The sequence below is a fragment of the Acanthaster planci genome, linkage group LG01 (assembly GCF_054643075.1).
Source record: "Acanthaster planci isolate LZ-2023a linkage group LG01, COTS_SCS, whole genome shotgun sequence".
Classification (NCBI taxonomy): domain Eukaryota; kingdom Metazoa; phylum Echinodermata; class Asteroidea; order Valvatida; family Acanthasteridae; genus Acanthaster; species Acanthaster planci.
In genome coordinates, this window is record NC_141777.1 from 24,465,375 (window position 1) to 24,491,657 (window position 26,283).

Genomic DNA, 26,283 nt, shown 5'->3' on the forward strand with positions numbered 1-26,283 from the left:
GCAATAACACTATTAATAAAATTCCTAAATTCGAATAGCTTTGGTGGAAACCAACATGGCAACTGCATTGGGCGGCCACAGCTTATCTGCTTTAACAAATTCTTGTGTCAAACTGCCGATCAATCCTCGAAGTAGGCTTGCGGCCACCTTCACTGAGAGAGGAGGCTCATTCAAGCCATACAGTGAAAAACGGACTGAAGATGAAGAAAGAGAATTGGTGAACGATACTGCCCCAAACGGCATCCGTTATGGCTACGGCGATGTTCACAATCTTGACAATGGCCACGATTATTCAGACGGCCATGACGGCGGTCAACGTGAGCCTGTCAATCAAGACGAACACTCGAGACTACAACCTGATCAGCTTTTCGAAAGCCTCAAAGACAACATCGACTCCTACACTGATGAAGAATTTTACAGGAAGCTGACAGAAATGAAGGATGAACACAGGAAAACATTGCATAGATTGGAAGTGTTGTATGATCAAAAGTTGACATTGAATGGACACGATGTCCCAGGAAGTAATATTGAAGTTGAGGAACCACCCTTTACAAAGTCTGGGCCTGTCTACATTGGAGACCACAAACTTTGTCACATTGATGATGAAATTGAACAGTTCACAAAAAGCCATGATTGGTCAGCAAAGAAGGATCATGTGAAGGACATGTCTGCAAAGCCTCCCATTGGCCGCCCTAAAACGGCATGGGCAGGCAAGTCAAGACGAAGTTTACGCCGCAGCATGCTAACAGAAAACTGGAGTGATATCACCTGGAACAGTGACAGTGGTCAAGACACAAGTGGATCAGAGTTGGATGTCAGCAACATGAGCACTCAAAGTCGAAGGACCCAAAATTTGTCAAAGCCTTACTCAACCAGCCAAGACATGGTAGATAGGATGTGGGATGACTTTTCTGTGGAAGAGTATGCTCCTCGAGTAAGGAGCAGCTCAAGAGCATCATCAGTGAGGAGCACAGGGAGTGTCAAGTCCAAGGAGTGGTCCCCCAAAATCACCATTCCAAAACCTTTCCAGATGACACAGCGAGAAGCGACGAAGGAGAAAACCAAATCCAGAGCCTGTTTGGAGTTGGAGCAAGAGCTGGCTGAGAAGGAAAAAGCGGAGGAGGCAGAGTGTCAGAGAAAGTTTAAGGCCACACCGGCGCCAGTGCACACATTTATGCCGCTGTATGATGAAATCCAAGAAAGAGACATCGAACGAAGCAGAAATAATCGGGAGAATAGCAAAACCCGCCTGTTGTCACAGCAGAGGCCATTTAGCTTTGTGAAACGAGAAGAAGAGAAGAAGAAACACCGCAGATCTCAGTCACTGCCACTAACAGAGGCCAAAGGAAAGAAGCCCAAACAGTTTAAAGCCAAAGAGATCCCCAAGTCTGTGTTTGACCCCACGGTATCCGACCGGATCCTTGAGGAGGAAGAATACAGAAAAATTCGGATCAAAATGCGATCAGAAGAGATGCTGCGCCAGTCATCACTGCCTCCAAACATGCAGCACCGTGGTAAGGAGTACACTGATGGAAAAATGCGGCAGAAGCTGTTTAAGAGTCGAGAGAAGATGGCCTTTCTCACCACGGAACACAAGTTCCGTCCACAGGTCAATGGTGAAGTGCCCGACTATGACGAACTGTACCGGCAGTTTCAACAGGAAGTGCAACGCAAGAAGCGAGAAAAGGAACCCACAGTCGTGCAGCCTTTCAACTTACGCACAGCCCGCATCCCGTCCAAGATGAATAAAATCCTGGATGAAATGAAGCAGGAGGAAGAAAAGCGGAAGGAGAAGCTGAGGGGATCCAGCTCCAAGTCACTGAGTCTTCGCAGCTCTCTTAACATCTCGGAAGATGTGATCCCAGCTAAGACTACAGCAGCATCCAAAATGAGGAAGAGCGTCACAGAGAGGGCCCTCAGGGAGAAAGCAGAGAAGGAGAGAGAAGAGGCAGAAAGGGAGAGACAGAAAAGGATCAAAGACAGGAAACTAAAGCAGTTCATCACCAGGAAGGCCTTAGCTAACGACAATTCGGAGAGTCTTTCTGTCAGCAGTAAAACCAAGCTGCAGAATTACATGTAAGACATTTAATTTGGGCATTACTTGTTTTGGGTTGATATCCAGAAGGTCTGTAATGAAGGCATGCACCTACCGGTATCCCTTCCCTTCCCTTTGTGCAAATGTTGCTGACATTGATTTTCCCGTAGGATTTACACTAAAATATGTAGTTTTTATCGAAGCTAACTTTTGTTTGTGAAAAGATTTTTTTCAACTGAAAACAAGGGGACAAATTTGTTCATAGTTTCCAGTTTCTGTCAAAAGAAGAATAGGCTGCATACATACATGTACATGATCAATAGACTCCATTGTGTCGTACTTTTTGGGGGGCTGCATGTACAATGTATGCACATATTACCATTTCCACTGTTAAACAAGCAGTACTAGACATACATGTATGTCATGTTTGCATCTAATCTCTTCAGAAAGATAAAAAAAGAAATTGGGGGCCCATTGGACCATTGTGCTTCATTTTTGTTACAGTATTGGCCAATCAGTTGTCTGGTATATTGCTTCAATTCTATCTGTAGCCAAGCGGGGAAGTCCAGACAAGCTGAATACGAGCAGCAGCTGAAGGAAATGATGTCAAGGGTGGAATCTCGACCGCTGCTCTTTGAACAACAATCCCAGGTGAGAACTTGTCACAGACATTCAGTTATTAAATCTTGTCATTTCTAAAAATATTGATCCAGAACCAATATTTTTTTCAGGGGAGACTGAATGCTTTTTCTGAGGGGGGATTCTTTTGAATAAAGAGATGCATGATTTTCTAGGTTAAGTTGGGTACACAGAAACACAACTATTTTATGTTTGGCCTTGCAGTACAGTTTGTCTTTCTGTGTTTGTTTTTGAAGCAATTCTTTGCATCAAGCAGCAGTTTAATGTAGTGCTGTTAAAAAGCAAAGACAAAAATCCAGGAAAGTGTTCTAGCTATATAAGGAGTTAACGATTGAGCACATCAGAGCTGTCTAAGATCTAATGGGTTGATAGTGAAAACTGGTTAACAAACTAATTCTCATATACAATCACTTTTCCTAACTTAAGGTCAACGCCAAGAAAGCGGCTGAGAAGAAGTACCAACAGGCTTTGCAAGATGCAGGCTTGGATGAGGAATTCCTGGTTCGCAAAGGGCGTGGTAGTATCACCCAGGCATCCATGCGGTCGTACGACTATCCTGACGACAGCGACGAAGATCTGACCTTTGGCCGACAAGATGATGTGGATGTGTCTTTAGGCAGTGCCAAGGGAGGAATGGGGTCACACCAGGAGGGAGGGAGCCATAGCTACGACAACGACTTTGATGACGAGGAGGACGATGATGAAAATAGATCCATCAGCTCAATTCATAGCGAGGAAGCTGAAATGTAGGATTTTGGGGGCTTCTGGCAAGAGCTGATGATTGTGGTCTTTGGTATGTGTATGAGAAAAATGAAGTCACAGAAGATGACACACCACTGTTAGTTGGCATCAAATGTCACACCTTGCACATAGCAGCCACAGTCCTCCGTGTACCCAAATGATTGATTACAGCCTCAGCACAATAATGAAATCTTACAGTGCCAGAATGACCTATTTTTGCCTTTAAACTTTACACATTCAGTGTTTGAGGGCTGATATGCTGATAGCCATTTGGTCAATAGGGCCTTGCATTGATGATGCCATACTCTACATGTACACTTTCCTACATAACCAATCAGGCCCAAGGTCCACTGGGCAGCATAGGAAAAGTACACACAAAGTATGGGTGTCATCAGTACAGAGGTCTGTTGTACTGAGCTGCTTAGCAGGGACAAGTTGCTAAGCTTAAACAAATATTTTTCTGGTAAAGACAGGTTTAGCAGCCAATATGTCATTTGATATGCATTGCTTGTGATTGGCAAACAGCTACTTTCTGTTTTAGCATGTCATTTTAGCAAAGCAATTGTGTTCATGGTATGTGGCCCTCTTCCTTTGGTTCTTTGTGTCATCTCCAACTCGTCATTGCTTGTAAACTCACTGATTGTTTTTTTCACTGCTAGCCTTCAAATACATGTAATGGGTTTTTCCTTCAATCGTAGAACAATCCCACAAGGTCTGGCTTTTTTTAACATTTCCATATTTTTAGTACATGCCAGGGTTCAAAGGTTATTTGAAATGGTTTGAAAAAGATGGAATAGATACATGTATATGTTTACTGAAATTGTAGAAAGTCACCTTCAGAAGAAAAGTGTTAGAGTACGACACATAATGTAAGTACCTGTAGGTTTAATGAAAAGATGTAAATTAAGGTTTCTATGATTCCTAAAGCATACATGTATACAAGTTATGCAAGAAGTTTTGCAAGCAGCTAAATGTACATGTATGCTGTGTCAGGTGACAAACTACTGCACCTGCAAATCAAAAATCATTTTTGGATAGTTTCTGCGTTTTTACTAGTGGGAACATAAATTGTATTCAGGTGCACATTATGCATGTTTTGTACACATTCTGGTATCAAATTGTGTGTTATTCATTCGAAAGTGCCTAAATGTTTACTTGTTGTATGTACATGTAAGCCTTAAAAAGAGAAAAGTCTTCTAGTTTGCCAAGGCATGCATTCCCATCCAAATCCATAGAAAAGTGATATGCAGATATGTTTATTTTCTGTGATTGCACACAGTAGTGTTTCAATTCAGGAATTACAAATGCAACAAATTTTGTAATTGTATACAAGAAAGTAAGTTGTAAATACTTCATAAAAATTCAATATTGAAAGTTATGTATAATTGTATACTTGTAACAGAATTTTTTCAGATCTATATACATGTACTTGCAAAGTAGTGATTTGTAAAAAATTTGGTGTTTAGTTTTCAGCTTACGTGTACATCTCCAATTACGGATACTGAAGCAATGAATGTGGGTGTACTGGGCCAGAATGGTTATGCTTCTGGACTTTCAAACAGATGGTAGGATTTGTATGCAGATGTATGCATACAAAGTATAAAGCATACAAAGTAAAAATTTAATACCTCGTGCATGCCACATGACATAAATTACCTCTTGCACCCTGCCTTGCACACAGAGCTGTGTAACCCCCCCCCACGTCACATTTGACAGGAAAGCTTTGTGTTTATTACTGGCACAATATACCGGTGGTGGGAATGAACAGAAAAGATGTTCACTTAATACTCGGTCAAGGATTGCAAGGCATCCTTGGCTTCACTTCAGGTGGTCTTGATTTCAAAAAGTTGATACGTCATCGGTTTACGGTGATACTCAGTTGCTGCAGGAGGGCCTTGTCACAGTGAACCGCTATCACCCACAAACCTCCAGCAACAATAACAACACGTTTTTGGTGGTCCATAGTTGTAGCCAGGGGTGAGATTTGTCACACCTTTTCCTAATTCAAGGACTTTATCATCTGGATTTTCCTGATTTCAGGATTTTTCAACAATCTCCTTTAACAATCTGGAAAATTCTGGAGTTAAAAGTTGTTTTTATCAAAAGTTGATATAGAACACTCGAAATTGGTATTTTAAGGGATGCCTTTAAGCAAACATAAATGTACACTGTATACCATTAGACACTACACTTCTGTGGGGCACTCAGACTTGTTGTCATTAGTTTGTGGATATTCAGATCTCAGCCCTGGTTAATACCCTCTCACAGTAGTATGTTATCACTTATAAAGCTTCAACAACATCTGGAAGCCAAGATTTCACCTCAGATGGAGTGTATCTGTCTGATATGTGTACTCCAGTCAGCACTTGTTCGGTGTATGTACTTACATGTATCCTCGCAGGAGTTTATGCTTCGTCTATTCCTGTAGTTCAAATTGAATTGTTTGTGCTGTTTGCTTCATGAAAAAATAAACAATTCGCCTTAGTAGATACTTGTCTTTTAATGCATCATCATTTCGTCTTTTGTTCATTTGTGTTTTCTTCTGGTTATTACATGTAATTTTATTTCCTGTGCTTTAACCCCAATGACCTTGTGGTCATCCACTAATTTCAGGTTTTTAGAACCCAAGCAACTGTTAATTTTAATTTTTTAATTAATAATTTTGGTGAAGCACAAAGAAAATGTCGGCAAACTACTTGCAATGTTTACACTTGCTGATGACTGGCCAAGAGAATTCTGTTCCTATAATTGGGCAATATAATTTTGGGGACAGCTAACAAAAATACATCATCTTCAACAGTGGATCCAGAGCCACATTTCTTGAGAGGGGTCCCATAAAATTTGGATTTTTTTTATGCACCGTTATATGTGGCCTTTTATGACTTTTATTAGGGCTGATGCTACAGTTTGAGTCTCCACACTTGGAATAAAGAGAAATGAACGAGTCCTCCCCAAATCACCTTTCATTATCTACAAAGAATTTGGGTTGGGGGCATAGCCCCTGTTCCCCTCTCTTGACCTGCAAATGAAGCATTCCTATCAATTCTTGAGACCCTTGAGATGTGTCAGAGAAAGGGTAGTTGGACTACAGTGAATGGCAAATGATTTTTAATCAGTAGTCAGTAGTGTTGGCCTCAGAAGGACACCTCGTAGAACCTGTTTCCTAATCAACTCATCAGATAAGCTAATTAACGTCCAATCACTGCCCATCTGTTTTTTACCTCCTGAGGCAAGAACTTCAGAGACTGAGTCCAGTGGTGTCATTAGGTCAAGAAGTCGAGTCTCTTTGTGCAGTAAAGTACATTTGAGTCAATCTGAGTCACAAATTTTTGAACAAAATACAATATGATCGATATGAGAGTAGCACAGTGGGTACAATTTCAAATTTTTTTTTCACAAAAAATTTTTGCTTTTTTTGTGTCAAGTCTCCATCAGAGATTTGAGTCAAGATGAGTCATTTGGTCGCAGACTTGAGTCATTTCCCCGTTGGGACTTGAGTCGAGTCGCCAAAAATTGTGACCAGTTGGACTTGAATCAAGTCATTGACTCCAGTCATTACAACTCTGGTACCAACCCCACAGCAACCTGTGTTTTGAGTGCAATTACATAAGCCGATTTACAGTATAGTACTCTGCCCATCAGTATTCCGAGTAGGTACCTACCATCGGCTTTATTTTTGGTACGATACATATAAAACACTTTGCTTTAGGTGGATGCCGTGTTTGTTGATACTTAATACCCACTGTAGGTCACGTGACTTTAATAGCAGGTGCAATCGGTCTATTGGGCTATGGCAATCTTGCAGACTGGAAACCAGCCTAAAAATAGGCCCCTGAATACTATAAGTAAATATATCTTGTGAAAAGCACCTTGGATGTTGACAATACCAAGCACAAAGTCAACATAAATTTTCCAGTAAAAGAATAATTTTATTAGGACTCTTGAGTTTTAGCAACCATAACAAAAATGTCTCACTCTTACGCTTTAACGATGGAGTTGCAAGCATCAGAATGGACGGTGCACATGCCTGGGACATTAACGTGTCAAAATACTAACACAAATATACATATATATAAAAATATTCAACAAAGAAGACAAGAGACAACTCTGTGAATTAAACATTTGCTCAAATGCACGGTTCTGCTATCTTTCCTCTCTCATTTTGTCCAGAAATAAGCAGCTAATATTACAGTGGGTCTTATTCATGTTAGGCCGTGTCCAAAACAGGCTTTCAGAGCTATGGCTGGGTCTATTGTCTACGCGTCTCCACGCATTTCCAATGGAGTGAAGATCTAGACCTAGCTCTAGACAAGAGATTCGGATGCAGCCTTAGATTCCTAATAAGTTTTTCTGAGACACTGATCTTCTTAAAATGTCCCTCATATATTAAATCCCAGAAAACTGAACTGCTGCATTCTACTAATTCTAAATAAAGAGAAACAAACTGGCAAGTCTAACTAGTTCCTGTTATACAAATATCAGTTGCTTTATTTTACATGCACAATACACCGTGCCCGAATACACAAGTCACAAACCATTCCTTCATATTACATTTGACAACGGCCAAAGAAAAGGGCCCAAAATTTTTCTGTTGGAAATTGTCTAAGCCACAACACTACAAAATAAATTAACAGTACCTGTTGGAATTTCTGTAGTCTATATAATTCAGTCTTCTTTTGGTACTTGGTACTCACTTTCATTTGGACTTGATAAACACTTTGGTCAGGTTGTTCCACTGAATGGCCATATGCCTCAGAAAATCCAAGTGTACGCATCATGCACAGGATCAGTGCTGGCATTAACACTAACATTCACAGATACGTATGCCTACACATCTAGGTAAGATGTTCAAATACAATCATTCTTTGTAACAATGTTCATTATCTCCATCTCCAAAAACCTCACTCCACTGGGCGTGCGTACAGTCCAAATTTTAAGTCTGTGTATACTCCACTGTAGTGCAATAGAAATCAGATCCTGATTACACGTGCACTTCTCTATGGGGGCTTGACGGATCATGGCCCCTCTGACTGTCATAGTAAAGTGCACATGTAGACAAAGCATGGCATTATCTTACAGGTGTATTGACCAAGCTGTAAGTGCCTAAGAGCAAACACCTGCTAAACTGCTGCAGACTATTCAATCTTACATGGGCAAGGTTAAGAAATAATCCAAGTAATCATGTTCCCCTCACTACATCCACCAGTGCCACAAAACGTACCCAAACAGAAAGAAACAGGTATGGTCACTGTTATAAGGAAGGGGTATTGCTACAAATATTCAGAATAGGCACTGAAAAAAGTTGACCCGTGTTACATACAGCCCTAACCAAACTTGTAAGCCCCATTTTCTTTCCATAGATATCCTTTAATACAAGAAAGTATTTATGATGCAAGCAACACAGAATCTCTCCACATCTTCCGTAAGGATTATACTCTTGAAAAGTTTTATGATGTCTGAAGTGGAAGAGTCATCTTTACTAATACAATGCAGCAAGGTGTGTCTTTAAATTTGAAGAGTTAACCTGCTGTCAAGTCGCTAGAAAGTCAAAAAAGTAGCTTGGGTGTCATCCATTTGTCTCTGCATAATAACAGTTCTGTAATAAGTACTATGTGACCAACAATCTGATACTTTTTCCTTTTTTACATCTTTGGTAAAAAAAATGTGAAAAAAAAATTACCACTTCTACTCAAATACAAATGAAATGGACAGAGTCAAGGTGTTCGGGGAAAGAGGGGGAAAGACATTCAGAGAGAAATCTTGTTAATAGTCACCAGCAATCTAAGGCACAAGCTACTCAACAAAAACCTAGTGGAAACAAAATCTGTACACAACCTTCCACTCAATGCAAAATTCTACAAAGGATTTTCAACAATTTCACATCCACACTCTTCACTATGATGATTTTTAGGAACCTTCATAGCATGTTTTCCGCTCAACTTCCATCCAACATAAGAAACAACAACAATTTCTTTTTGAAAACGTATTTATACTATGTACATTTTATGTATCAAATTTAGGAAAACAGTCAATATGACTGGAAATCCCACAAAGCATCAACAGCGAATGCGTCAGTAGGGAAGGCTATTATTAACTTCAATTCCGGTCTCCTCTCTAGTGCCACTATCAACATCACTTCTTTTAAGCACTAGACAATTTTGTTTAAAACAGAAACCTACACTCGTTCAAAGCTTTGATTAACCAGTGTTTTACAACCCATCTTCCAATAATTAGACTCACATGTATACCTTGATATTTGTTCCACTGTACTGTGTGTTCCATCTCAATCTAATGTTGGCTCTAATTCTCCATTGGCATGCAAGCATTGTATGTACTTCATGTCTTAATTTTGGCATCAAAAATCATGTACATGACCCAATAACTATTACCTTTTATACAGATATGTACAAACTGAATAATAATTCTCCCGTACAAAAAATGAAAAATGATTCAGGATTCAACCTCCATTTCCAAAATCAGGTTTCTTCTCTTGCCACCGAACCATGATTGTTCCCTTTTGGCAGAGCAAACTGAGACAGGATATGAGTGAAAACCAGCCAAGATAGTAGTTCACAAAAGTGGGAATTACAAGGGTAATTTGTGTTTTTCTTTCCTATGGTTAATGCAAACATTTTGAAGTCAGAAATCTGCACAGATAATGTGAACCACTTGAGTTTGGTCAGCACAGATATAAAAAAAATTGACTATGTTATGCGTTGTCCACTGGTCTTCAGATGTACGGTGACATAATCTTTACTAGCATGCAACCATGATCTAAATCAAGCCAAATTACAAAACATTGGCTGATAATACCTCCTCCTTTAAAAAAGGAGAGGAGGGAGTCTTTCTGCAACATGATCTCTGAGAGATCCTGCTCATCTTAACCCTCATAGCTCAATCTTATTAGGCAAATGACAATGTGGCATTAATGGCAACGATTGCACTATATTCTTCAAATGCTTCAAGGATGGCTGTCTCTGGAAGCTGTCTTCAAGACTAGGGTCACGCATTTGCGAATGCAGCAACGAGTTCTTTCTTCATCACAAGGGCAGATCAGACTTTGCACGTTCGAGAGGTGCAATGGTTCCCCTAGTCCTGCATCTCCTCCGGCATGTCGTGGGGGTTGATGATGCCCGGCACCGACATCTGGATCTTGCGTTTCTCTTCGGCAGCTTGCCTCAACTGAGCCTCTCTCTCTTCCAGGAACAGGTCGGATGTATCGTCACCTGCAATTTCCTAAAAGAACAGAAACCGGGCCACATGATTAGTCACCTGATCCCCCATCCCCCCCCCACAAAAACACCTGAGAACTGCTACAGGTTTATCAAACTTAAAAGAAAGCTTTAATAATCCTTCATATAAAATCATTAAAGCACCTTCACAGTGTGTTTTAAAAGAAGTGAAAATTTCACACTGATATTAACAAAATGTAAGCGCAATGACAAAGCAATGACAAAGCAATATTAAAGCAATAGGAATAATGGCAATGTTAACTACTGGCAGAAAAAGATGACCAACAATTAGCCAACAGATGTTTTCATTTCGTGTTTGTGGGGGTGCCAGTGAATAGTTTAGGGGTATGTACAGTAGTGGGCATAAAGGTAAAATAAATAGGTCTTCATAGGCCACTTAGGTGTTACATATTTTTGAAGTTTCAGTTTTTTGTGACATGTACATGTACTGTTGTTTGCATATCCCCTTTTGATTTTGTTGTGCCATTCAAAATGGACAATCAACAGAAATGAAGACGTCTGCCAAATCGAAGGGTCAGACACAATGATAGGGAGCCAACAGAGCTTGGTCTGTGACAGCCAACCATCTGCTTTCGGCCTCATGTATTTGAGCATGTCATACCTTGATCTGCACCAGGAAGTCTCGCAGATGCTCCTTGAAGGCCGGATGGACGTCCTGATTGAGGTTGAACAGGCCCTTCACGAATATCTGGATTTGGACACTGAAAAGGTAATCCAAGACGTTGTGTGACGATTGATAATGGATCATATCCAAGACAATACCAATGATGGCATTGGTTGAATATGCATGCAAGTTGAGCACTGTCTCAACACCAACTGGTACCACTGCAAATGTACACCAACTGGTCCCACTGCAAGTGTGATGTTATTCTTGCACAAAAACCTAAATGGTCCGCTGACATGAGTGCATCAACTTCAAACCAGGAACCAAAAATATAACCACTTGGAACTGTTTTGTTCATTCGTTTTTCTAAGTGAAAATCATTAAAATTTAATTCCCCAACATTCTGATTTAGTCAGTAAAGGTAAATCAACTACGTCTAGCAGGTTGATAGCAATACTTCTCTGACTTACTCTTGAAGATGGGGAAATGCCGACTTCAGCAAACTGGCTGTAAACTCCTTGATATATAACTCATTAGACTGGCTGCCCTGGCTTGCACTCAGTGGCACTGTGATCTTGTTGGTCTCCACAATGCTGAACATGTAGGCCAAAATGCTGGCATGCATGGTCAAACCTGCAGGTCAAAGTTCGCATAGTAATACTCGCCTATCTGCACAAACTACATGTATTTTCCTGTCGGTCTGGGCCCAGCATACTGGGTGCACTAAGTTCCGATCAAAGCAAGCCCCTGAACGTTGTTATTGGCTGGTAGAAGAATCCAGACATACAATCAATGTAGACATCAGGAATGGTAATGGTATGAGCATTGTGCCAGCTACTCTCCAGGAAAATGTCACTTATCAGTTATTTTTGTAAAATGGTTGGCACAATATGCTTGCCAGTAATGCAGGCTTTCCGGATCTACGGTGATTGAATGCCAGGATTTGTTCAATCCCTATGGCAAGCACAAACAGAGACTCCCATCCAAAATTGTTACAGTACAATTCGAACTATCTTGTCAATGGACGTGGTGTGCAGAACTGGTTTGCACAGACAGTATCAATCAAAACTCTTTTTTAAAATATATTTATTCATAATTTGATTTCACCAGGTTAATCCACTGAAAAACTTTTAAACCTTTGTGGGGACAAATACATCTGTCCCATGTAACCAGACTGGTATTGCTCCTGTCATTTTGAGAATACGCACATTAACTCAAAAATGAAAAAAAAAAAGCAATAAATAGAAAAGGACCAGAATGTTTGCCGCCACCAAGTACATCTCAAAAGTTTCACATCATTTGTGGAAGGACTGCCCCTTTTTAACTTACCAGCTGTATGCGATGTATCAGTTACAACTGACAAGACGTGCTGTAAGACGTCGGTGTAGTATGTCTGGTAAAAGCCTTGTGCTGCTGAGTTGTCCTGCCACACATTCTGCAGTAATCCATACAAGATAGACAGACCTGGACACAAGAAAAAAGAATAAATAAAACCCACTTCTGTCAACTATATCAAAAAAATTATGAACTATGTACACTGATAGCTACTACCAATGACATTTTATGAGGGTGAAGCGCTTCTGCTCTTTCCATGAATTTCAAACGGTTATATTCACAGACTGTCACAGAGTACATATGGCAGCTGATTGAGGAGGCTTTGAACAGAGGATGATGTACATTAGTACATTGGTGCATAGTCAAAGACCGAGATGACAATATATCTACACAAGGAGATTATGGCTATGAGTTATGTATCAGGAGAAGAATGAAGCTTTTTGTCAAAAGCTTTTGGAAAGCACTAAGCGTACACCAATAATGTCATTACACTGGACGAAGGCAAACTGTTATTAGCGGTAGAAACAACCAGGGCCAGTATGTTTCTTATTGATCACATCAGAAATTCTTCATTCATACCGGTGTCTGCGACATTGCGCATGGTGTGCTTGACCGCCCAGATAATGGAGTTCAGCACCAGCTTGAATTGGCGGGCTGGGATGTTCAGCAGTGCCGGGAAGCAATGATTGTTGACGGCCTGAAGCAGCAGGAAGAAGTTGGTACGGTGCTCCGGGTACTCCTCTAGGTTCTTGTTGATCATCTCCAGGGTGCACTCAAACACGGCATCAAAGATCTTGGGGACCTCGTCCGTGATATGATTCTGTAGTTTAGTGAGAGTTCCAGAGTTCTTACCACTTCTTTTGCAGCAGGGGTAGATATCTTGGCACAGAGAGCTAAGGCATTTTCCCATTTACAGGAGAGCAATATCGTACAATTCTGAAGACTTTGTTCTGTCTATAAAATCAAACATTTTTACCTCCAGCTTGTTGACGATTGTTGCCATTGTGCTCAGGACTTCTGGTTCCCTGGCAGCAGGGACATTTTTCTTGTAGTCTGCCAGTACTGTCTCCAGCAAAGGTGGGATGAAATTCTCACAAACCTGCCAATAAATAAATGAATGAACGTAACTAACTTCTAAGTACAGCTAGCTGAACTACCCAAACGAGCCAAAGAAAACCTACAGAAGATAAATGTCCCTCATTACACCTTGAAGATTTAACATGGAACTGTGACTCTACAGGTAACGGCACGGAACTTCAAATTTAGAAACACCCTAAAGAAAAAGCATCTCTCAACTGCAAATGCAGAAGGAAACAAATTCTTGATGAACTTGTCAAGACAATTTGGTGAGAGACTTACCATAACTGGGTCTGTAGATCTGCTGACCCAACCTGAGATGAGTTTGAGGGTTTCCTTCTTGACGGTACGCATGCTGCGAATTAGTGGCTGCTTGGTGACTATCTCCCCATTGCTGGTAATTGCTGCCGAGATATTCTCGCTCATGCATTTGTACACATTCAGCATGTCCAGATAGATTCTACCCAACTGTTGACAAATAGATTTGTTTTGCACGATGTAAAAAACAGAAATTTTATTTCCTTCACAAGACTAGACAATTAAAAAATAGCAGGTCCCTCAAAATATGGACCATTAGATAATGTTCAACTTTGAGGGTTAATTTTTCCTGAAGTCAACAGCAGTGAATTAATTCCCAATGTCTGATTATGAGGGAAGTCATGGCTGATATCTGGAACAATGATGACCGTGTCCATCTTTCAACTTAATCTTTCAGCATTTTTGATGGACGTGAACAACCTGTTGAAATCCTAGCCAATAAAATTTACCGAGGAGTGACAATCTCCATGGTTATTTTACACAGATTTATATGTGGTGAAAGGTGATAAAATTTACACATATTAAAACTACAATCACGAAATTACAAAACACCTCTCACAATTAATCGGGTCCCGAAGTCGGCAGTCGCGAATGTCATTTGATTCTGTCATTAGTGTCAAAAAAATCGACTACCAAAAACAGCAAGTAAAATCCAAATCGATGTACAACATAAGTTTTAAGAAGTGCAAAAAAGCACCGCTAAACCATCATCCTTTTACAACTGGACCAATCACATTTCTTCACGTACATTTCCGAAAACCAGTCCAAAATGCCGATCGTGGCAAATTTGCGGCTTCCGTCATTGTCTTGCGGCGCCGATAGAGAAACGTTTCACAGCATCGTGTCCTGTTTGACCTTTGACATCAACCCAGATAGTGCATCCTCTTTTTCATTCGATATTCATGAGCCCCTCAACGGAATGGTAACGCTCCGCAATTTTTCTCTTCAGACCAAGGTTTTTCAAAAGAAACTCGGTCATTCTGAATGACATTCGAAGGAAAATCGGTCATTCTGAATGAGGTTCGGAGAAAAATGATGTCCAAGACATAAAATACGATTCATGATGAAAACTTAATGCTCAGAGTTGTTAATTTTAATTTAATTTTCAGCGGGGAAATCTCCAAAATAAGCGTATGGTATGTTCAATCACTACATGTGATAGCGTTTTCTGCATTCCTGTACGTCATGCACTTTTGGTCAAAATTTTTGAACGTCATCAAAATTCTGTCAAATATGACGTTTGCAATGAGCATACTGTACTCATTATAAATTTTTGATGCAGCCAAACTTGAAGATAATTCTTGGTGGTTGAAAGGCATAAGACCTGGCAGATATGCTGGTATAGTGAAAGTGACTATAAACAGTAAAAGAAAGAAGAGAAACAAATTTTTCTCATCATTTTCTGTCAATTTTGTGCTCTTTTTTTGGTGACTTATATTTTTCTGAAGTTATTTCTTAGGTGCTTTAAAATACTTCAGTCGAAAAATATACTGAATTCTCCTGGTTGAGGAAAGTTTGAAATCAAGTCCTCTGGTGTAAACACTGTGACGTAAAACTTTAAATGAATTCAACTCCGTTTGATTTGCACTGGTAGCCTACCAAATGTCCAGAAAATGTATACATTACGCCAAATTATCCCCAAATAATTATTTTTATAAACCTGAAGGTGCTACCGTAATTTGTATTTTACATGATCAAAGTCACTCTTTTAGAAGTTTTGAAAAATGACATCCGGATTGAATTTTGGTTCATTTTATGAAGAACATGCCAAATATAATAAAATGCTTTCACAAAACCTGGAAGACCCACTGGCTACAAACGTGAGAAACCAACAATGAATTTCAAGTTCTTCCACACACCCGAATTAATGGAATAAGGAATCCACGACCTCACATAAGTCAAAATTGGAAAACAGAGCAGTGTGCAAGTATTTTGAAGGATATTTGAATATGTGCACACTTCAACACAAGGTGGGACCCAATTTCTTAAGTGTATATAAATAGCGTCAAAGTTCCAGCAGTGAAACTCACCTGAACAACAAATGGATGACCGACTGCTTTGCATGCTCTGACGTCTGTCTTCAAAATACTGCCAAGCTGTTTCACAATTTCCTCGGAACGAAGAATGTCCACATTCTGAACAAGATGAGAAGTAAAAATGGGAATGGATAAATTTCATTAGGAGAATTCACATGCACTTCTGTTGCAGTTAGTACTGAGTGCAACTGACTCATTGTGTCTACTTAGTCACATGACCTAGAGTGGGTATCAAACATCAAGAAACGTGGTGTTCTCCCATAGCAACGTGTGTGACATGCATGTGTATTGTTTACCAAAAGCATATTGTCAGTACAGCACTCTGTACGTCGGTAATCTCAGCGCTATGCTGACGGTCAGCTTTATTTTTTGGTAAAAAACACATATAACACGCTTTGCTAAGGGAGGACACTATGCTTGCTGATGTTTGATACCCTCTATCCGCTCCGAGCGAAATACAAGAGGGTGTGTTTTTTATGGTACTCACTGCATAGGCGCGCAAAGAGGAGTGCAACTATATGCGCGTTTGACGTGGAGCAAGCTGAGTACGCGCCAGTAATTTATCCCAGCTTATATGGTCTTTGCGTACATGTAGAATGTGTGCAAGAACCTGCTTGTAACCGCCGGTCTTTCTTTCGCCAATTGGGGGTGCACTTCAGCTCAGGGCAGATAGGTCATATGACTTGGCAGGCATTATCAGTGGTTTTTTTTTCTAGTGGTCTTCCGTTAGTTTGCCAACAACAAACTGTTTCCTGCACACCATGCACAACAATGTGCTTTCCAAATGAATATTTTTGTCAGCACAATACGGGCGATTCACAATAGTTCGCCTCCAAAAGTTTGCGACGTGTTGGCCAATCACAATGCGCGAAATTTTTCAACCATTTCCAAACGTGCATTAGGTTGACAATTTTCGTGCATTGTAATTGGCCAATGCGTTGCAAACTCTTGGAGGCGCACTGTTGTGAAATGCCCGTATTCAAGTGCAGAAACTCTGAGCCTCTGAACCATTTCTATTTCAGACAAGTAATTGGATAGCCTGAGAAAAAGGGGGAAAATGAAGATATTAGGGGGGGTTATGATTAAAAGGAAAAACCACAAAATCAGCTTCAATAGAAAAAATTGAAATCTAATTTAAATCTCACTACCAAAGTGCAAGTTGAAGGGAAAGTTTTCCATGAACATACCTTGGTGGCCTGTTGAATGATTCCATCCCATACTTGGTTGGGCAGTAGCATGTATTTCTCTATCAGGTGCTCCTGTACCATACTGTCTGTCTGGGCACTAATCATGTATCCCACTGCCTCATAAAATGTGTGTACCTATGAATGAGCAAGTTTTAATCAGTAAGCCTCCAAGTTACACATGTTTAAAGGAACACTAGATTGTGGTCCTCTCCGTGCACTTAACTTTTTAAACAGCATCAGCCTCTGCCAAGTTAACCCCAACAGTCCTCAATCCTCCAACTTAAGTACTGGGAACTGTAACGTTTAGTAGTGGATCACTCTAGCTTCAAAACTTTCCAATCCAAGGATTGGGGCTACATTTATGCATTTACCACTAGGACATACTGTGATGACAATGTGCGTTACCAACAAGCACTGATTCCTCATGGGTGCATTTCTCACCTGCTGGGGCTGAAGATCACATATGATGGTTGTGATGGTGTTCAGGATCTCCTCAATGAACGGCATCACCTCGCCGACCTGGACCTGCACAAAATGCCGCCGACACTTCTGGGCAATCTTGATGAACGTGTCGCAAGCCATGTCCTGCACGCCGTCGTGTGTTTCTGAAAAAACATTCAGATTCGAGGCATTCATCACAGGAATGCGCGATTTACAAGAAGACAATCACTTCCACCTCAATCACTTAGCGAGAAACAGGCTGAAAAAGAATTTCTGACCAGTTCTGTGGTAGGATTTTTGGGGAAGTTCAAGGAACTGGAAAAGTAGCAAAAAAATGTGCTAAACATAACTCTGGATGAGCGGAAACACGATTCTTTGTTTCATTACACAATCTACATTCAAAATAAAGGTTCCAAATATCAAAGTTTACTTGGGCACCCACAAAATATTGTTTTACTATCCTAAACTGGTCTAATGTTATGCTACTCCAGCAAAATGTCTCAATCCCACAATGTGCACAAGTGTAAATATTCCTAAAAGTGGGTACTTTCAGTAGTCCTAATGAATACTGTATATTATAAGCAGTACATAGCATATTAATTACATCCCAGTCCTACGAGCACTGAATAAATTTTACGTACCATGCATGAACTCAAAGAGCTTATTCACAACAGTCTTGAGGAACTTCCAGTGGGCTCGGAGGAATCTGGGGTACTGCCCAACCACATACATGATGTTGGAGGCGATGATGGCCTTGTTGTCCTTGCCCCGTTTCTGTTCACACAGCCCCAGGAGGTCCTTGATGACAGTCACCAGGAATCGTTTCTCATCTTCCTCATGCATGGCGCCGCTGATGGAACCGATGGCCCAGCACAGCTGCAGAAGTGAGGGATCAGAGGAGCTGGGACATCAGATATCTTGTCACTTTCACGGGATGTTAGAAACCAGGTAGTTGGTTACTAAACAACCCTACAGTAACTTGTATGTTCTGCTACGCTTTAGTGTCAGGGGCTTAACACAACTAGAGAGACAGTGTGGACCCAAACAAACCTAAAAACCCTGTTCATAACCCAGGGCCAAAGTCAACGTGGCACTGGGATTTGGAACTAATGTTTCAATGTTCAAAGTGTTGATAGATATCACGGTTGGTGATCTCACCTTGGCCTGTTTGCTGGTAAAAATATTTGATAAGTTGATCTGTCAGGGTTTGCTATAACTGTTATTTACTTTTACTTCTTGTTACCAAACTCAATGAGACCTCTGACAAATGAGTCATCTGTCCTAAATTTTGGAGTCTGTTTTGTACAAAAATTACAACCAAATTTCAATACCTCAGTATTCACTAATTTAACACAAAGACACAACATAATGCAAAAGTTAAGACTGCTCTCTGAAAGATTTAAACCTAATTCAAACTCCTTACTGTGTTCAGGTTTTTCCATGACCACTCTACCCCATTGACTTGCAGTGTCAGTTTTTCAGTCATGATCTGCTCTGTGTCTGCATAGTCCAAATGTGTCAAGTAAACTGTCAAACAAAAAAACACAAGTTTAATTTCACTCCAACAGTCTCCCATTACAAAGCCACATTCCTCCAACAGCAATAAATTACTCAACAATTTGCATGTTTATTGTGTACATCTTGGCAGTGAGGTAAGAGTGGTTGATGCTCCAGTCCACTGCGTGTATGGAAAATGATGACAACTTGTTTTCCAACAATGGCCACAGCAACCTGCACACTGGACTCCTTAAAAGGAATTTGAAAGAATTAATGAACCTGTCAGTAATAATGTGCACCCAGGGGATCTCCAGAGTTGCCAAAACGCACATATTTTGATTCTGCAACCGATCTTCTTGGGCCAGCTCAAATGTAGGATTGCGAGATACATCACCTAACTCGTTGGTTGTTATTGAAAGTGTGTGAAATGCACCCTGGCTACACTAAATGAGAGGCTGGTTGGCAGACCTCTTCAATAATGTTAACTCACCGAGCGTCTCCCTCATGTTCTTGTACATGTTGATGGAGTCGGTGTCTTTCATGAACTCCCGGACCACTTCTCCTTGCTCATTCTCCACCACAAGCACCTCTTCTGGCTTGGCCATGCGGGAGATCATCACACGTCGCACCTGATGGTAACAGAGTATTAGTTATACTGTATGTGCCATGTGAATTTGTAATTGGCACTGCAAAGAAACCGTTGCAGACATTATTCATGACTGAGCATGCTTAGCTTGTGAAGAAATCATGCCTTACGTGACAAACTACTGAGTAAATGCAAACTACTAAGGCATTTCTCAAAACTTTGCTCCCCTCCCACCCTTAACTCTGTTTCTTGTCCTCATTCACAGGATTCTCAGCCGCAGTGGAGCATTTTTCACAATGAAAATATGTCCTCTGTTTCAACAGATTTCAGAATAGAAAAAAGTATGCAGTAAACTCCGGCTAGGTCGGCACTCTCGGGACTCAAGAAATTATGACAACTTACACCAATTCCGACTTGTGTTATAAGTCGTCATTTTGCTGACTTACACGTACACATGTATTGCCTACATGTATGTACATTATGATTCCTTGCACTAATTCAATGGCTTTGATTAACCCTGTTTTTTTCTACCTCCATGGTCAATCCCAGCAAATTCGTTCTCGATTATCATCCTCACGGGCTGCAAATTCGACAATTGACCATGTGCCCCAAAGGACGAAGCAAGGACGGCAAGCCACTTGCATATCACATCACGACTCGACAGTGCAGTAGGTACATGTACGTGATACAGTTACGGTAAAAAAAAACATACACTCATCCACACACCCGCATTGGTTAAGTTCACTCAATACAGTCTGGATACCAGACCCGATGATTCTGACTACCCGAAAAATTATTATCAAGGGTCGTCAGGGAATCTTTGGGCAGGGAACCAGACTACGTTCAATAAGGTGACCCACAAAATGGGCAGAGCGCATGCATGTAGCACTAGAGGGGTTATTGGTATTGATGTACTCATGCTGGCCGTGTGACACGGGACTTGTCACTTCTTGGCAACCGCGGCGAAGGAAACTGATACTGGAGCACGATTTTTTTTAATGCCGACTTACACAAAGAAATTTTTGTGGTTTTGTGGAAAAGGGACTGAGAAAATCTTAATGACTTATACGAAATGACGACCCATAAATGCCGACTTAGAAATGAAATTTTCAATGGAAATGCATTACAGACGATCAGGACTTTTGTCAAATGGCCGACTTGGATGATATGATGGGTTACGGGATGCCAGCTTAGTCGGAGTTTACTATATCTCATCTCTCCTCGGTGATAATGTGTCAAATCAGAAAGGTTCTTGATTACCATTGCACCTGAATAAGAAGTCATGCTTACTTTGGACAGAACATCCAGGTAGAGCTGCCGCCTGGGTGGTATCTCCTGTGTAGCACTGCCGATGAGCAGTGGCGAGGATGGTGTGGTAGAGGAGAAGGGACTCTCACGGTACAAATCCGAGGCAAGCGTGTTCCAGTACTCCAGGCAGATCTTGAAAATCTCAGTGTCCTCCACTTCCGAAATCAGTAGCAGGTAATGATGGGCCTGGTTGAAAAGATGGAGTATAAAGGTTGATCAGGAGGGGACCCTCTTCACTGATGGATCGAACAGTGATCAATTTTGGCCAGATTCTGGTTGAGTTAGAGGCTTTGGGTATGTTGTATGTCTTGACAAAAAGGGGGTGAATGCAGAAAGAAGGGGGTAAATGTAGATTGTACATTACTGACAGGTTTTGAAACATTTACATGTGGGAGGATTAGAGGGTATACCAGGGTATTGCGGGGAGGGGGGCAAGGGGGATGCCTACCCCTCCCCCAAATGAAAGAGCAGCAGAAAAGTAAATGGAAAAAAAGGGTGAAAATTACCAGTTTACCCTTCCCGGAAAAATTCTTCCCCCTAAAAAAGAAAATCCTGCCAATGCCCATGCTAGCCACTATTACTTTGCATGAGATTTTACACCGAGTTCACTAAAAGGGTGTCCCTCTGCTCCCGCACAGTGGTGGGCTCAAGAGGTTCCTTACTGAAATAGTGTTGTGGTTAATTGTTGCTAAATGTGCAAAAGAAATTTTGATGAAGCCAAATAATATATTTCTCACCTCCAAGAGTATTTCATGCAACTCCATCTTCTTCTCGATCAGTGTCACATGTTCCTTGAAGAACGTACTCAAGAACATGCTCAAGTTCTGGACGAACTTTTGATCCTCATCCTTTCCGTCGGCATATGCACTCTTGATGTTGGTGGTGAGTGGCAATATCTAAACATCAATGGGGAACAAAAATGCAAAAATTTTTCAATTTAGACACAGTATTGAGGAGTTAGCAATGACTGTGATTTACCCTGGAAATAATCCCAAACATTACAGGATGTATGCTGGGAAAGACTGGTGCCCAGATGATTTTAGCAGTATACTGGTACAAGCTACTAATAACCAGCAACCCTATGGTATATCTACAGAGCTATATTAAATATCTAGAGCGTTAACTCATCATTTCCTGCCAGGAAAATTTGAAACCTCCTGGGCAGAGGTATTTTGCATTCATGCATGAATTTGCAGAAAATACTGAATACAATGGAACTAATGCCTCATGTACTCTGAATGCAATGCCTAAATACTGTACACTGTTCAGCACATCTAAATGGCATGTAAGCACACTTTCCACCAGTAGTATTACTCATTAAAAGGCCTCAGCAAAATTCATCTGCAACACAATGTGCAAGCATTTGTGTTCATTACACCATTCAAAACATTTACTGATTGTGCATCTAGGTTTATGACATACCGGCTTCGTTGATGCATTGTTTTAATGTTACAGGCGGTGTGCAAAAAACAAGATTTTCAGAGGCTTGTGTTCAAGCAAGGATCTGCCCATGCCAGCAAGCTTCACTTCACGCAGGGAGTTAGCACTTAAATAATTTCACATAGCTAAATCAGTATACTAAAAAGCAGTTTGACATAAGAACCTCATACATGCCCCACCATTTCCATATACATGTACAGAGCGTGAAATAACGGTCGGACATCGGACATTTTCCAAGCACTTATAGTGTTTGTCCGAACAAAATGAAAGATGCTCAGACAAAGCGTCCAACCAACATATCAATATACAAAAATATATATAAAATATATGGGATTATGGTGTCTGATTTATTATTAGTTTATGTTATGAAAGAAACTATATAGGGAAACTGACTAGGTGCTTATAAAGATTATAAAGAGGAACAAAGAAATTGGCTGGGGCAAGATTTGAATTTGCAACCTCTGGACCACCGTACCAGTGCTCTACCAACTGAGCTATCCAGCCTGGTGGCTCTGGTGGCTCTTTTTAGTTTTGTGTTAGAATTACATTAATTACGCCCAAGGCTTTCATCAGGGCTGCTCGCTTGTCACCCAGCGCTACTTGTGTACATGTGTTTAATAGCTGCATGGTGAAATCACCCCATAATTCTTGGCGGATCATCAACAGTCTTGTTTCGCTATCACAGTGGTAAAAACACGTGCGCAAAGCTCTATGCATTAAACGAAGCTGCTTTGGTTCCCTCCGCGCTGCACCCAATGAAAAGAATGCGTGATGGAAATGTAGCAACCAGTACCAGTCTGTACATGTACTGAATGTACTGTACATAAACGCTCTTCATCAGCCGTACACGTTGCGAATGCAAAAGGCTGCAGGCCGGAAAGACATCGATCATGTCGATGTTATGTTGCAAGAGATTTTCTGCAAGTTAATTCACAGAACTTGGTTTCTTATTTACGTATTTTCCTTGTTCATGAATGTAATTTGAGGTTGTTCTGCTGGTAGCACAAAGTTTAGCGTCTGCTGGTCTGGATGCATCAGGCACGCTTATCACACGATACACGGACATTGACGTTGTGATTGTGTGAATTGTTCATAATTTTCTTGTGAATTGCCATATGTAGAAATTTATACATTAGATTAAGACAGGTGTTCATCACTTTTTAGATACTTTTGGAGGATGTCGTCCCCACTGATGCTATTCAATCACCACAAAATTGCCCTCAAAAAAATTGTTCCAACCTACCGACCCGATTTTTGAGAGGCATGCACAGCACAACTATTTTTTGGGCCTACTAAAAGACTGCATGTATGCAGTAGGCCTTAGCTAAATAAGCAGAATAATCGTGGATTCTGAGAAATCTTTGGTAAGTGTTGATCCAATTCCAGCAAGCAAACTTATCACATGGCCTGCCCGCTAGGGCAAAAAAAAATTGTTACAGCCTGTGCCCTGACAAGGATTGCACAATGCAGCTGAGTGTGCAGTTCTGGTAGGACCGGGGAAAAAGTGAATTTCGACCCCTGACACTGCATGTTACAACTCTACCTGTTATATAATATGGCAGATAAAAAGCTGGTAATGGCAGAACAAAATTGATTATGAATGACATTTTGTCCGAGCACTTTTTTGGTCTAATTTCGCACTCTGCATGTAGTCCCCATCTTCATTTGCTGAATTGTAGTTATTTTCTGACTAACTCCTGGTACTGAAGCGTGTTTGACAGGGAAGTAAACATGAAAGAAAAAGCCTTGCAAAGGACATCCATGAATTTAACGCGAAAGGCAACAAACACTGAGGACACTGCATCTACGTGTAGAAGGTGTTCGTGCATGCCACAGCACAGCCTACCTGTTTCAGTTGAGTAATGGCAAGAGTGAAGAGCACCACAAACTGTTGCTCGTACTGGCTGACGTTAACACCAGCAATCTCCATCAGGCATTTCATGGTGACATTCCTGAACATGGGTACATTCATGAACTGCACAAAAAAATCCAGAGAAACTTTCAGGGAACTAATCATCCTTGCGAATGGGCTTCATGGCTCAGTGCAATGAATGGACCTGGCTTTTAGTAAATATGCAATGACCCCTTATACTCAAACCACGCTTACTACCTTACTCACTCGTTCACTCATTGAGCTCACTATTGCTTTGTGATCTGGTGAAACTACGCTATATACTAGCAACAAATCTAGCTTCCCAAAACTCTCACTAACCTCCTTTCCAAACTTAGCACACATGAAACTCTTCTAATCAGTTTAAGTACTAAACCAAAACAATACCCAGCCTTGTATATGGTGGTAAGTTGTACGTTCTCCATAACTAACTAGTGAACGTTTTGCCAAGCAGAGAACTGATTTATACTTTATAGCAAGCTGCGATAAAAGAACTTACTTTGTAAATGAGGGTGCTGATTAGCTTAGTTTCAAAGATGTAACCGAGGGGAATCCAGTTCAGGAATCTCAGAAGTGTGTCTAAACAGCTATCTACAAGATGTATATTTTGTGAATTGTCCTGTGAAACCAAAACAAAAAAAGATGAATTCATTTCAATGAACAATGGGATAGAGGCCTCGTAATTCTCAGGAAATGTACATGTATTAATATACTTCAATTACTTTAGGACTTACCATGACAAACTGACACAGGGTGAAGACTTTTGAAAACTCATTGCACATACTGTCCTTAAGATGCTTGGCTTTTGCCTGCGTCATTTGGCCACTTGAGAAATCAAACACCTCCTCACTGCCAGGGATAGGAAAACCATGCTTCCATTTAGATTATAACTTCCACAAGGTATCAGTGTTCACAGAATTGCAAAGGAATATGTTGGAGTTTACTAGAAGTTTACAAATTTATTCTAGAATGGAAGAAAATCTTGATTTTGTTGCTAACTGTAGTTACCATACCATTTTAATTCAGGCTAAGCTCCTGGTAAGCAGACAGAGTAACCCTAATTTGCTCGGTTACATGAAACAATATCTTCAAGGATTCATGGTTATCGTTGGGTAAATTGGGTTTTGTTCACTGGAATGTGAGAGAAAAGGTCATCTTAATTTGTCTCAGACACCAAAATTTGAATTATGGTGTCACTGCCAACTTTTAAGCCCTTCACTGAGATACATGTAGGTTCTGATTTGCACAGAAAGTTTTCCTTTTTTTTTAACGTACACTATACATGTACATGTAATCAATTATACTTCCTTAGCCCCATCCCCTTTAAAAACATAACGGGCAATTGGAATGAACTGAATTCTGCTAGCCCGAATAAAGTCCACTTTTTAGCTACTAATTGCAAACCACCAACCCAAGCAAGGTTGATGGTCTCACTCTGGTGGAAAACAGGAAGTTGTGGGAATGTGGGTTTCAAGTGCTGCCCGAGAGCAAGCTCCTACGTTTACATGTACAAGTATGCACATCTGGGTGAGCTTCAGTGTTTTGAACAGCTCCTCAGATCAATAACACATCAATGAAAGGAGGCATCTTGCCAGTGTCAAACAATTTAACACGAGCAAAAATAGCATGAATCCACATGTCGGCTCTTCAAACTAGATTGGTTTTTTCCTAAATTTCAACCACCAGCTTCCAGAATGGACACCATCACTTCCTCGCACAAGGAAAAAAACAATTTGAGTGACTAAAGAGGCATTCTACCATCGTGATGGGGGTACCAGGAGGCTAAGGGACCATAATGCACTTTTTAGTAATGGTCATCCTTTACAAAGATACTCTTGGCATTGGTAAACTTGCTTTGACAAAGAGATTAATAACAATGAGTTTCAAAAGAAAAG

General features: G+C 40.7%; 2 protein-coding genes across 4 annotated transcripts in view; one reads left to right on the forward strand and one right to left on the reverse strand.

The window, feature by feature from the left end:
- Positions 1–23: 23 nt before the first annotated feature.
- LOC147800587 (protein FAM161B-like) lies at positions 24–5,902 on the forward strand. Its single transcript, XM_087144502.1, has 3 exons — positions 24–2,076; positions 2,587–2,686; positions 3,101–5,902. Exons 1-3 carry the CDS (start codon positions 56–58, stop codon positions 3,422–3,424), a joined length of 2,445 nt encoding a protein of 814 aa, XP_087000628.1. The 5' UTR covers positions 24–55; the 3' UTR covers positions 3,425–5,902.
- A 1,417-nt stretch (positions 5,903–7,319) lies between these two features.
- The window catches only part of xpo1 (exportin 1), a 29,864-nt gene continuing 10,900 nt past the window's right edge, over positions 7,320–26,283 (reverse strand). For all 3 annotated transcript variants that reach the window (XM_022249118.2, XM_022249120.2, XM_022249121.2), the window contains 18 exons: positions 25,123–25,237; positions 24,888–25,007; positions 24,344–24,472; positions 21,795–21,953; positions 21,040–21,243; positions 19,654–19,792; positions 19,090–19,193; positions 18,308–18,542; positions 17,667–17,830; positions 17,226–17,360; positions 16,033–16,137; positions 13,967–14,152; positions 13,584–13,706; positions 13,187–13,427; positions 12,602–12,736; positions 11,743–11,905; positions 11,270–11,369; positions 7,320–10,651 (listed from right to left, as the gene is read on the reverse strand). In XM_022249118.2, coding sequence (XP_022104810.1) covers positions 10,505–10,651; positions 11,270–11,369; positions 11,743–11,905; positions 12,602–12,736; positions 13,187–13,427; positions 13,584–13,706; positions 13,967–14,152; positions 16,033–16,137; positions 17,226–17,360; positions 17,667–17,830; positions 18,308–18,542; positions 19,090–19,193; positions 19,654–19,792; positions 21,040–21,243; positions 21,795–21,953; positions 24,344–24,472; positions 24,888–25,007; positions 25,123–25,237 — 2,704 coding nt within the window. In that variant the 3' untranslated portion in view covers positions 7,320–10,504. The remainder of the gene's footprint in view (positions 10,652–11,269; positions 11,370–11,742; positions 11,906–12,601; positions 12,737–13,186; positions 13,428–13,583; positions 13,707–13,966; positions 14,153–16,032; positions 16,138–17,225; positions 17,361–17,666; positions 17,831–18,307; positions 18,543–19,089; positions 19,194–19,653; positions 19,793–21,039; positions 21,244–21,794; positions 21,954–24,343; positions 24,473–24,887; positions 25,008–25,122; positions 25,238–26,283) is intronic.